General features: G+C 58.8%; 1 protein-coding gene across 1 annotated transcript in view; it reads left to right on the forward strand.

The window, feature by feature from the left end:
* The window catches only part of ADGRE5 (adhesion G protein-coupled receptor E5), a 59,860-nt gene that overhangs the window by 20,838 nt on the left and 26,396 nt on the right, over positions 1 to 12,626 (forward strand). The window contains 7 exon segments of the mRNA XM_043506759.1: positions 7,084 to 7,139; positions 7,868 to 7,970; positions 7,972 to 8,021; positions 8,723 to 8,787; positions 8,789 to 8,836; positions 8,838 to 8,880; positions 12,006 to 12,161. Of these exon segments, the coding sequence (XP_043362694.1) occupies positions 7,084 to 7,139; positions 7,868 to 7,970; positions 7,972 to 8,021; positions 8,723 to 8,787; positions 8,789 to 8,836; positions 8,838 to 8,880; positions 12,006 to 12,161 (521 nt within the window).

Genomic DNA, 12,626 nt, shown 5'->3' on the forward strand with positions numbered 1-12,626 from the left:
AAGGCCCATGGGGCAGATATTTTTTTGTTAAATCAATGGGAGTTAGACACCTCACTACCTTTACAAATCAGAGCCTTATCCCTGTTTTACAAATGGGGAAACTGAGGCACAGCGGGTGGCAGTGACCTATCCAGGGATTCTGTGGAAGAACCAGAGAGCTGAGTGCTGATCTCCAGAGTCCCAACCCAGCGCCTTAATCCCCAAACCACCCTGCTGCTCTGTGTCTTTCCCCTTTTGCAAAACAAATAGCAGAGTTTGTGCCCAGGCTCTCAACCTTTCCAGACCCTTGTACCCCTTCCAGCAGTCTGACTTGTCTTGCGTACCCCAAGTTTCACTTCCCTTAAAAACTGATTGCTTACAAAATCAGACAGAAAAGCGTCACAGCCACGCTACTCCTGACAAATGGCTGACTTTCTCATTTTCACCATATCATTATGAAATAAATCAATTGGAATATAAATATTGTACTTACAGTTCAGTGGATAGTATATGGAGCAGTATAAACAAGTCAGTCTGTATGAAATTTTAGTTTGTACTGATTTCGCTAGTGCTTTTTCTGTCGCCTGTTGTAAAACTAGGCAAATATCTAGATCCGTTCATGTACCCTGGGAAGACCTATGCGTACCCCTGGGGGCACGTGTACCCCTGGTTGAGAGCCACTGCTCTGTAAGACATGGGAGATGATTGTCCCGCCCTGCTTGGCACTGGGGAGGCCTCAGCTGGAGTCCTGTGTCCGGTTCTCGGCACCGCGCATCTGGGAAGATGTGGACACGTTGGAGAGAGGCCAGAGGAGAGCCACAAACATGATCCAAGGTTTAGAAAACCAGACCTGTGCGGAAAGGTTAAAACACGGGGCATGTTTAGTCTTGAGAAACGATGACTGACAAATACGTTGAGGGCTGTTACAAAGAGGACGGAGACGTTCACGGAAGGGCCTTCCTGCCTGTACGTTTGCCGTGGTGGTGTAGCCCTGTCGGCCCTAGGATTTCAGAGACGGGGCGGGGGTGATTTCTTTTATTGGACAGACTTCTGTTGGTGGAAGAGAGGTGACTGTGGAAGAGACCCCAGCCCTGGGGGTAGGGGGGGGTTTAAGAACAGGTTGGACAAACTCCTACAAGGATGGGCTAGGATGAACTGGTCCTGCCTCAGCACAGGGGGCCAGCCCAGCCGTGCCCGTCTGATTGCACGAGAGCAGGGATGCTGCTAGGGGCCTGCGGGCCCCTGGGGCCGTGGCTGCTCGGCTGCGGGTCAGAACGCCATGGGTCCCTTTGCAAACGGCCCCCAGCTGGTCCCAGCAAGCAGCTACTGGGTTGGAATTTCAGCAGCAGCCGGTCCCGGCTCCTGCCTGCATACCAGGGATTGGGTTTCGTGCAACCGCAGAAAGCCTAGAGAGAGATTGATCAGCCGTGGCCGCCGGCCACCAGCCCCCAGCGCTGGGGGGACTTGGCTGGTGTTTCCGTCCCAATCTGGGAAGCGGCACCCACGGCTAGGAGCCCATGTGCGTCAGGGGAAGGGGGACACCCTGGGGGGCAGCAGATTCCAGAGGAAACCACAGCTGAGCCTGCCTGAGAAATGAAGCCCAGACTGTGCGGAGCGGCTAAATCAAACCAGCTGTGTAGGCTGCCTCTGGGGGGCTGCAGGCCAGGAAATGGGGGGGCCCTTAGTCCCCATCCCACCCCCGCAAGGCTCTGTCATCTTAACCCCTTGTGGCCCCAGTAGGCACCATTCTCCTGAGGCCAGAACCTCTGGTTGTTTCTTAGAGTCCAGCTCCTGCACAGAGCAGAGCAGCCCAGTGGGGTGGGCTAAGGGGGAGTGCCTCCGGCATGCAGAGGAGTAGGACTGTTATCCTGCAGTGGGGTGGCTATTGGGAGCGATGTGACGGGCACTCAGTAAACAGATGGGTGGGGGGAGGTCAGTCACCCCTGAGCAAGCCTGGTGCATTGTGACAAGGGTCTACGTGTCCCCTCCATGGCCCTGCTCCTGCCTCCTGCCCCATGGTGCTCTCCGTGCCCCTAATAGCCCCATTGACCTTCCCAGGTCTGCGCAGGTGCAGCCGACTGAGCTGGGGCTAACGAGTCAGTCTGAGGATGCTAGATCCGGATGAGAGTTCGGCTCGTCCACCGGTAGCCGGGCTGGCTCTGCCAGGTTGGGGTGCGTTCATGCCAGCGCTGAGAGCGTTGTGTGCCCATCACTCCAGTTCGTGAATCTGCCTGACACACGTGTGTGTGTGTGGGGGGGGAGGTCACTCTTCCATAGTCCATTCCCAGAGCAGCCCCCCACCCCCGTCAGCCCAGCCCCTCCCCTCGGGATGCGCTCCTGCCCCAGAGTTTGTGCCCAGACTGACGCCAGCCCAGATCCCTCCCTCCTGCCAGCAGCCCGGGCTCTGCGGTGGCTCTGATCCAGCGCCCCAGGGCGATCGCATGTCTGTCCGGCATGGAGGAGGGCAGAGATGGGGACTGTCTGCACTTTGTCTGGGGCCGAGGCTGTGGGAGTCAGGCAGCCCTTTCCATTGCGTCAGGGAGAATCACCCGTTTGTCCCAGGATCATTTCTCAGCACCAGCCTCTGTTCCTCCAGCGCCCCAGAGGTGGGGGCAGCTCTGATTCCACCCCCCAGACTGACCTCGGGGGTGGGGCATCCTCGGGGCTGGGATGGTTCTGATGGAGCTGTGTTGGGGGGGGTCCCCGAGTGCTGACAGTCTGTGCAGGTTGGGGGGAGGGCACAGGGCCAGATCTATCCCATATTTACACCATTTCCCAGCAGGATTACTCCAGATTTACACCCCCACATGGGAAAGGAGAACTAAGCTTCTGTACAGGTGGCGGTAACTGGGCCTGGTTTACAATGGGGTGACTCCTGGGGGCAGTGAGAGGAGACTCTGCCCCCCACCCTGCACTCCCCCCCCAGGCTGATGGTGCCAAGCGCCATGGGTCCCGTGGGGGGTGAAAGGTCTAGTCTGGGTGCTGTTCCCTCTACCCCGTCCCCTCCAGGCATCTCAGGCTGTGGGTCAGATCCCTCCCTGGGGTGACGCAGCTGGATCTCGGCGCGTCTCCTGGCCTCTGGGTCTCTGCCCCTCACCCCGCTCCTCTCTCGTTCACCTTCCCGCCACCCTCTTCTCAGTGAGGGCCCAATCCTGCCCCCCAGTCCTCTCCCAAACTTTCCCATGCTCAGATTTCCCCTTCCCTTCCCCCCCCCCAACAGCCAGGGGTGTCTTTGCTGTGGCTGCCAAGGGGCAGGATCGGGCTGTTTGGGGGGGCAGAGCGAGGAGCCCTGGCCATCTGCACACTGTCTCTTAAGGTCTCCTGACACCCCGCCCCCCCCTTAATGTTCCTTTTCATCCCTTCTGCCCCCTGGGAAAATGTTCTTGGCCATTGGGAGGCAGCTGCTGGCCAAGGCATGGGAGGGGCCAGATGGGACAAAGGGACAGTTATTCTGTGCGCCCGCCTCCAGCTGAGACATGAGCAAGCCTGAGACATTCCCGGGGGTGGGTAACATGGCTCATCGCCCCCCTCCCCCCCAGTGGAGCCCTAAACATCAGGGGAGCCAGGGTGTGTCTGTGGTGGTGGCAGACCTGGAAGGGGGGCCCTGGATCGTACCCTGGGAGCACAGGAGATGGGATGAGTCCTCATCATGTCGGGGGGGGGTGCTAGATCCAGGGTAGATGTACTGGATTGGGGTGGGGGGTTCAGACCCAGTTCGGACCTAGAGAGCAGGGGAGACAGGTTAGACCCAGGGGGTAGTGGGAGTCCGGAGGTCTGGGGGGCCATGTGAGACCCAGAGAGGAGGGAGGCCAGTTTGGGGGTTCAGGTGGGAATCTGGAGTCAAGGGAGGACAGGTTGGATTCAGGGGTCGAGGGGGGCCAGGTGGGAATCCAGGGGGCGGGGGAGTTTGGGTCACTTGAGTGCCTGCATCAACTCTTGGCCAAGGTTGTTCCATGATTCACGGCTTCCCGGCACGGTGGGAGGGGACAGCACTCACTGGTAATAGTCACCGCCCGGCCGTGGCCATCTGAGGGGACAGCCTGGGGGTAGCGCGATACCATGGCTCCTGCCGGCTACACGGGACTCCAGGGGCAGCAGCAGCAAGCCCTGGTTAAAGTGCTGGAGTATTATTATTGCAGTCCTGGGCTGACCCAGCAGGGGGTGCTGTGGGGAGTGGGGTGGGCGCTCCGGCCTATGGGGGGAGCTCCCAGCTGTTCCAGATCCAGCCTCGCCCAGCAGGGGGCGCTGTGGGGAGCGGGACGGAAGCGCTGGCTGTGGGATACTCGGGGAGGGAGGAGTGATTCCCTGCTAAGAGGGTTGAACTGGGGCTGGTGGCGATGGGGGGGCTGCATAGGGGATTCTGGCCATGTCCCTGGGGGGGTAGAGGGGCAGGGCCCCACAATCACTCCTCTCTGGGCAGAGTCACGGCAGCTCTTAGCCGGCAGGAGGGTTTGAAGTATTCTCCCTCTGCTCCGGCCTGGCGGGTGTTTGAGCAGCAGGGAGGTCCTGGGGGCTCCTTGTTCCTGCATCTGATGCTACAACAGGCTGCCAGTATGTGTGAACGTAAGTGTCTGTACCTCTGTGCCCGTGCATTAGAGTGTGGCACACAGTGTGCCCGAGCGTGGGTGTGGGCGCACCAGTATGTACATCTGTACTTGTTCACAAAGGTGAGCACATATCTGCATGTTGTGTGCATGCTGGAGTGTGTGTGCATGTGAACACGAGCGTGTGCGCCTGGCGTGTGAGTAATATATCCTGCTAAGGCACTATGGGAACTTGGGGACAATTGAGGACCGGACCCAGCCCAGGCATGACGCTGGGGCTGTAGCCGTGGTGTGGGGCTGTGGTGACCCCTAGTGGCTGAGGCTGTGCAGTGCCACTCTGTGGACACAAAGGTTCAATGGGGCAGGGGAAGGTGTTGGGGGGCTGGCCTGGCCTTGGGGATCAGGTCCCCTGTGCTCCAGTCTAGCCCACGATGGTGGAGACTAAAAATTGCTGACAGGCATTGTATGAAATGAGTTTGGCCCTGCTCCAAGCTGGGCATCAGGACTCCTGGGTTCCGGCCCAGCTATGGATGAGGGGGGTGGGGTTTAGAGGTTAGAGTGGGGACTGGGAGCCAGGACTCCTGGGTTCTGTCTCAGCTTGGAGGGGAGGAGAGTAGTGTCTAGTGGTTAGAATGGGTGCTGGGAGCCAGGACTCCTGGGTTCTCTCTCCAACTTGGAGGGGGAGGGGAGTAGGGTCTTGTGGTTACAGCAGGGGTAGGCATCAGGACTCCTGGGTTCTATTCCTAGCTCTGCCCCCGCACCAATGGACCATCTCAAAAGAAAGGCCTCCAAGGGGCCAAAGCCCTTCACCCTGGGTGGGGTGGGGTGGGCCCTGCTGCTGCCCCTGTTATAAAGAGCCGAATAGCCAACACGTCCCCTCTCAGGGCAGGACTAAGGCTCGTGTTTTAACGGGGAGGGGAGGTCATCTGGGGCGCGGCAGCTTCTCCATCACGTGGAGTCGAACAGATGGGCTCTCCTCGCTCAAGCCCTGCGCTAGCTCGATCCCCAGCTATGGGCTGGATGCAGGAATCCCTGGGTCGTTCTCTGGCCGTGCATTACGAGGCGCTGGATCAGCCTGCTCCCTTCCTGGCCTTAGAATCTCTGAATTAATGGCTCGGCCCTTCGCCCCCAGGGGAACTGAGATGCCGTCACCTCCCCAGCTCCCTCGTCCTCCATGGAGTCTCCCCGGGCAGATCGATCGGAGCTGAATTTCAAAGCCGCGCCCCTTTCTAGCTCCTTCCTAAGAAAGCGCAATGGGGTTCCACCACCTGCTGGGCTTCCCCTTTTTCACATCTCCTCGGGTACTCGGCTCACGGTCCTTATCTGGTTTTTTCGCACCCGCGTGTGGTTAATGACTCAGGGCAACAGGCTATAAATAAGCACCGGCAGGAGGGGTGGCTCTGGGGCGATACCTGAGTGAAAAGCAGATCAAAAGCAACCTGTGGTGTCTTTTGCCCCATCCCCCCTCAGTGCTTCCCCTTTCCAAGTGGGTTTGTCCATTGCTATGGACGCACTGGCTGACCTTGGGTAAGGCATTACCCCTCACCATTGCCTCAGTTTTCTCCATCTGTAAAGTGGAGAAAATGCTTCTCCCTTTGCCTATTGCCATGAGCCTTTTGGTCACAGACTGGCTCACTGTGTGTCTGTGCAGCACCGAGTGTGATGGGCCCTGATCTCGGTCGGCTCTGTGCAGCACCTGGCACAATTGGGCCCTGATTTAGGTGGGCTCTGGGCGCCTCCTGGCACAATGGGCAGGGCCAGATTTCCGATTAGGCACAGGAGTATGGGCCTAGGGGTGCCGGCATTCTATGGGGTGCCTAAAAATTAAAATTTTTTTGCTCCCAGGTCCCAGCAGGGGGCAGGGCTGGCTGAGGGGGAGACAGCCCCACGCAGCCCTGCTGCTGAGAGCGATCCTCGCTCCACCTGGCAGGCAGCATCACCTCCCAGGGGGGCCAGTGAGTGTGGGTCGGGGGGCAGGGCTTGGGAGAGTGGGTCTCTGGGGGAGTTCATGGGGCAGCTCTGGGCGGAGGGGTGGGGGCGCTGTGAAGTGGGCGGAGGGGGCACTGGGCAGCAGGGCACCTAAAGTTAAAAGTGGTGGGGTTCCCCCGCCACCTGTGGCAGTTAAGAGCTTCCCGGCATCAGGGGACCCTGCCGCTCCTGGCTGCTCCAGGCAGCGGGGCCCCTGGAGCTCCTAGTCGGGGGGCGGGGGAACGACTGCTGAGAACCTACACCTAGGGGTGCCCAGAGTATAAATCCGGCCCTGACAATGGGGGCTCCTGGTCTTTGTTGCTAATACACACAATAAAGACCCAGTTGCCCTGGCCCAAAGTCCAGTTCCCAACTGTAACCAGTTAAATATATTAACAGGGATCCCAGCTGGGGCTGATTTCCCAGAGCACCAGGTGTCTACATTTTTTAATTCCACCATCGTCAGGGCACTGACTGGCCCTTGGCCCAGGATTGGCCAGGACTGGGGCGGCTGGCGGGGGGGGGGGGGGAATGCAGCTGAGTGGTGGTTATCGTCTGCCCATGGTGCCTACCCTGTCTCTTTGCCTTCCAGGGCTCTGCATTGCCCTGTACCTGTCGGGCACAGTGGCCAGACTAATGGCACACAAGGTAAGGGCCGATTCCTCCTGACTAACTTTCCCGAGCGCTCCCGGCTGCCCGGGGTCTCCGGCCTCCGGTCCCTTTCCCTTGTGGGAGGAGAACAGAGTCGGGGTCTGGCGAGCTGGGAGCAGCCCCTTGGCATGGGCATCTTGGGGAGGGTTTGTAGAGCATGGTGGGTGCATGCAGGGAGAGAGGAGAAGGTGCCCTGTGTAGCCCTCACCTTCCCAGCCCCGTGGCCAGCAGAGAATAAACACCGCGGCACAAGGCTCTACACTGGGGGCTGGAGTGAGGGGCAGATCCCCACTGTAGCCAAGGCCGATCCAGTCGGAGGAATGTTTGGTTTTACTCAGGAAAAAATTGCATGGGAGGGGAAGATGAAATCATTTTCAAAACGAAAAATTCCCGTTTTCCAGTTCGAGCGAGGTTTGGGTTGAAATTGATGCTAATCAGAGGTAACGACGACAGCAACAAAAAGGAGACAAATTGGGTGAGATTGAAACGTTTCATTTGAACCGACGCCCGGCTCCGGCAGCTCTGCCTGTCTGCGCCAGGGGCACCCCCCGGGGAGCCAAGGCCCCCTGTGCAGCTGAGGGCAGCTTGTTGCCAGGCGGTGGATGGCGTCAGAGCTGTTTGCCAGGTGCCCAGGGACGAAAATCAGCGAATGGGGCGTGTGAAAGGAGTTGATCCCACTGTGGGGGACTGGGGGGAGCCGCTCTGCACTGGCTGACCCTGCCCAGCTGTTCCCGCCCCTGCAGGTACCACTGAGGACTGCATCAAATATATGCTCTGCCCATCAAACGCCAAGTGTGTGAACAACACCCACTGCACTGCCTGCATGGGTACGGTCAGGAAAGGATCGCTTCTTCACCGACCCAATGGAGACCTGTGACGGTAATGGGCTCCCACGTGTCCTGCGGGGGGTGGGACAGAGCAGGGCATTAAGAGCAACCAACTCCATGGCCTCTGGGGGGTCCTCAGCCGGGGAATGAGCAGGGGTGGCAGCACAGGTGAGGGCTGCCCTCCTGGGGATCGAACCGGGGGCCTCCAGAGTGAGCAGCAATCTTGGGCTCTGTGAATTGGGCACAGGGTGGGGGGCCCATCACACTGACCCGTCTGAATCCAGCCTGGGTCCTAATCAGTCCTGGGTGTCCAGGGTCAGAGGGGCCCATGGATCCCTGCCCAGAGGAGCAGGACGGGGCAGTCCTGGCTATACTTCCCCCCGCCTCGGACCCGCCACGCAGGGATCCGAGGAGAGAGGGGGCAGAGGAGAGGCAGCTTGTCATCCCCCCCACAACACACAGGGAGCCTGGAGCCCCAGGGGGACATCTCCTCACCCTCTCCTCACATGGGGGATCTGGGTGTTTGTGGGGCCGAACCCCCCCCCGTATCTGGAACTGGAGGCGTGGGGGGGGGTTATTTCCGACATTCCAGCTGCAGAAATGGGTAACTGAGAATCAGGGCCTTAATCACTAACCGCTCAGGGCCCGGAAGCCTGGGTCCCGTCACTCTGCTCAATCCGGAGGGCTGGAGGGGGGATACGGGGAACATCTCCCTGCCAGGGACTGTATAGAGGGTCCCCTCTTGCATTACAGATATTAATGAGTGTCTGGGGCCGAGCCTGGCAGACTGTGGACCCAACACAAACTGCAACAACACCGGCTGGGACTTACTTCTGCACCTGCATCAATGGCTACGAGCCCAGCTCTGGGAAAGGCCAATTCATGGAATGCGAGTGAGAACACCTGCCAGGGTGAGCTCTCCCCTGGCCCCCACCTGCTGAGACCCCCCCCACACACACACAAATGCTCGTTCCAGGCCTGGTGCTGCACCGGGGCTGCTGCTGCCGGCTTTGGCAGTGGCCCGAGGCCGTCAGCGAGGCTGTGAAGAGACGTGGCCCTCACCTGCTCCCGCAGAGCATGGCGCCGGGCTCACCCCTGTGCCCAGCACTTGGACAGGGAATAAACCCTCAGGGTTAGAAACAGACGCACAGAGCAAACTCCTCGTGCTGCAGAGATGCGCTGGGGAGAGGGGAGGGGACCCTCCTGGCCCCGGCACGCAGCATCTGAGCTGCTAGTGTCCCGCTGAGCCTGGGAGGTGGCCCTAGGAACAGCTCTGGGAACTCGGCTAAAGCGTTCCTGACTTGCCCCCCCTCCCGATCCCCTATTACTTGAGCTTCCACTGGGGGCAGGCAGCCATGCTCCTCTGGCCTCTAGGGGGTGCAGCTGCTAGTTCGAGGGACCCCAAGTTCCCTGTGTGGGCAGCGCTGGGAGGGGGCACCCTGAGGCACCCCAAGTTCCAGCAGTCTGGTGCGGGGACATGGGGTTGGCAGTCGTCGGCTCCGTGTGCTGTCCTGGTTCTGGGCGGGTCCCCGGCCCGGCAGACCTCCATCAAAGTGCCCAGACAGCCCACAGAGTCGGATCAGTGGCGAAGGCGGCCGGGTTTATCGCCAAAAAAGCCCGGTGCTTGCACCCATAGATGCCACAGAGACACTGCCACATGTCTGCCTCTGACAATGGACCCGACAGTTACAGACTGAGACAAACCATCTGGGATAAACAACTGACATACCAGCTTGCGTGTTTCACAACATGCTTGTTACCCCCCCCCCACTTGTGCCTTTCTCCTGCTGCTTCAGACAAAATCCCTTATTCACCACCTGGCTTTGTACTTTACTCCCGATGCTTCAGACAAAACACTCCCCATCCGTCAAGCCATCTTATCATGCACTAGGCAGGGGAATCTTGTGCTGGAAAGTGGTTACATAGTCACTGTGTTTTGGCAATGCCAGCAATACCGGTGCCGAGTTCGTGCACCGGATGGTGAACTTGCAGGCAAGCCTCTGCTTTGTGACAGAGTGTGACTGCTGGTGCTTTGGGGGAGCACGCTGAGATTGCTCAATCAGGGCAAACTGCAGAGTGGGGCCGACAATCCCCCAAACTGCTGGTTATTTCGAATACTTAGATTCACCAAGCCAGCAACAAAACAGGTGCTCCGATACTGGGCTGCTTACCCCGAAGCCAGAAACACAGATCCCAGCTACATTTCTAGTGTGGCTTTAAAGGCAGAATTTGGGTCATTTAGCCTGCAAGTTGCTTAACTCTTTCTGGCTCAGTGTCCCACAGGGCCACACTTTTGCTCGAGAATCACTTTTGCTGACTTTGGTTCGGGCTTGTACCAGGCCCCTGCTCCAGGCTCTCTCTACTCCTGCTCCATGTCGCTCCCCAGGGCAGCGCTGTGAGGGGGCCATGCGCTGAGACTGGCATTGCCAGCCCAGCTCCAGGCTTCCCTGAGGCACCCCGAGTTCCAGCAGCCTGGCTCAGGGACACACGGGCTGGCCAGCTCTGCACTCAGGGACACCCCGGTTGGCCAGCTCCGCGGCGCTCCCCTAGGGCAGGGAGTTTGCCCAGGGCACAGACCGAGAGGTCTTTCTGCACTCGCAGTCCAGTGGATTTGGAGACCCCTTTGCACGGTGAAGCTGGCGCATGCACCAATGCAAGTCCCGTGGCAGGGGATACCCACATGCTGGAGTCTCCACTGGGGGACGCTGGAACTTCCAGCTGCTAAATCGCTTTGTGCTGGTCCCTGTCTGTGCTCCCTGAGCCCCTGAGTCAGCAAAGCACATGCTTAGCTCCATCCCAGCACAGCTACGCACTTAATTCGCTCCAGTGGGTCTTAAGTGCATGGTTGAGCCCGTGATGACAATCCCAGGCATTAAAAAAAAATCAGATTAGCTTAGAAAATCACAAGCTTTAGAAAGACCAATGACTAAGGGGCAGTCTGTGGATTAAATTGAATTGAAAAAGGGGCAAATTCAAAGCAGATACAAGGAAATACTCCTCCTCCACCCAGGGCAGCATTAGCCTCTGGAACTCACTGCTACGCGGCATGGAGGCTGTGAATGTCGGGTTTTAAAGAGGGACTGGCTGTTTCTATGGGGAACGACAATGCCTGGAGCTATGCTAGTTAATGGACAATAATTCTGGGAGGGAGGGAAAAGCTCCCACTTCAGGGCTTAAGACAACCTCCGACTATTAGAGACCAGGAGGAGATCTTCACGGGGGCAGATTATCCCCCAGCTGCTGCTGCAGGACTCTTACATCTTCCTCTATAGCACCAGTTGCAGACGGGATACCAGGGTAGATGGGCCTTGGGGTTGACCGAGGCTGGCAATGCCTGTGTGTTCCTCTGTGGTTGGAACCTGAATGGGATTTCTGCCAAGTCCCAGTGTTCCCACCCCTTGGGCAACTCAGCTTCAAATATGGACTCCTAAATCTCCCCAAATCTTGGCCCCACTGGGGCTTGGCCCATAAGACAACAGTGGCTGTTCTGGGGTCTGAAGGTCCCCTTCCCTCTGTTATGTTCACGGCACACACACACGCACAGTTAGAAACAAACCATCGCATCCTCTCTCTGGCAGCCTGCAGCTTAACACTGGATTATTCTTAGAATCCAGAACCCTAGCACACGAGGACCCCAAACAGAGAGAGACAAAGCAGGCTGCTCCTGAAGGCAAACAGGCACAACTAACCCCACTATGCTCTAGGCTGGCTCTTTGACAGACACATTGCTGAAAACCCCAGATCACCTGCTTGTCACCCGAGCCCCCGAGCATGCAAGAAACCGGGAAAGCACCTTGCAGATGTAAAGTGAGAGCTTGTGATGCTAATACATTTTTCAGTACACCATATTCTCGAGTGGCCGTTCCGCTGCCGAAGCAGCCTACTGTGGCCGGAGCGTAGCTGAGAATCAGGTCTGTGATTGTTAAGCTCTCAGGGGCCCGGTCGCCTGGGTCCCATCACCCAGCTCAGTACAGGTGGATGCTACAGGAGCGTCTCCCTGCCAGGACTGTATAGAGCATCCCCTCTTGTGTTGCAGATATTGATGAGTGTCGAGGCTCGAGCCCGGCAGACTGTGGACCCCACGCAAACTGCACCAACTTGCCTGGGAGTTACTCCTGCAGCTGCATCCATGGCTACGAGACCAGGTCTGGGAAAGACAAGTTCACGCACGCGAGGGAGAACACCTGCCAAGGTGAGCTCTCCCCTGGCCCCCACCTGCTGAGACCCCCCCCACCCACCCCCACACAACAAATGCTCGTTCCAGGCCTGGCGCCGCACCGGGGCAGATGCCGGCTTTGGCAGTGGCCCGAGGCTGTGATGACACGTGACCATCGCCTGCTCCTGCAGAGCATGGGGCTGGGCTCACCCCTGTGCCCGGTGCTTGGATGGGGATAAACAGACCCACAGAGCAAAGTCCTTGTGCTGCGGTGATGTGCTGGGGAGAGGGGAGGGGACCCTCGCTGGCCCCAGCACGCAGCATCTGGGCTGCTAGTGTCCCCCTGAGCTGGGAAGGGGCCTCGTGTATGGGCCATGGAAATAGCACAGTGCGCTCTGCCTCCTATGGGCCCTGGTGAGGAGAGAATAGCCACAGCACAGTGCGCCCCAGCCATGCCCCTGATCCCCCATGGGTCCTGGGGGCAGGCAATAGCCACAGCAC

The sequence above is a fragment of the Dermochelys coriacea genome, chromosome 20 (assembly GCF_009764565.3).
Source record: "Dermochelys coriacea isolate rDerCor1 chromosome 20, rDerCor1.pri.v4, whole genome shotgun sequence".
Lineage (NCBI taxonomy): Eukaryota > Metazoa > Chordata > Testudines > Dermochelyidae > Dermochelys > Dermochelys coriacea.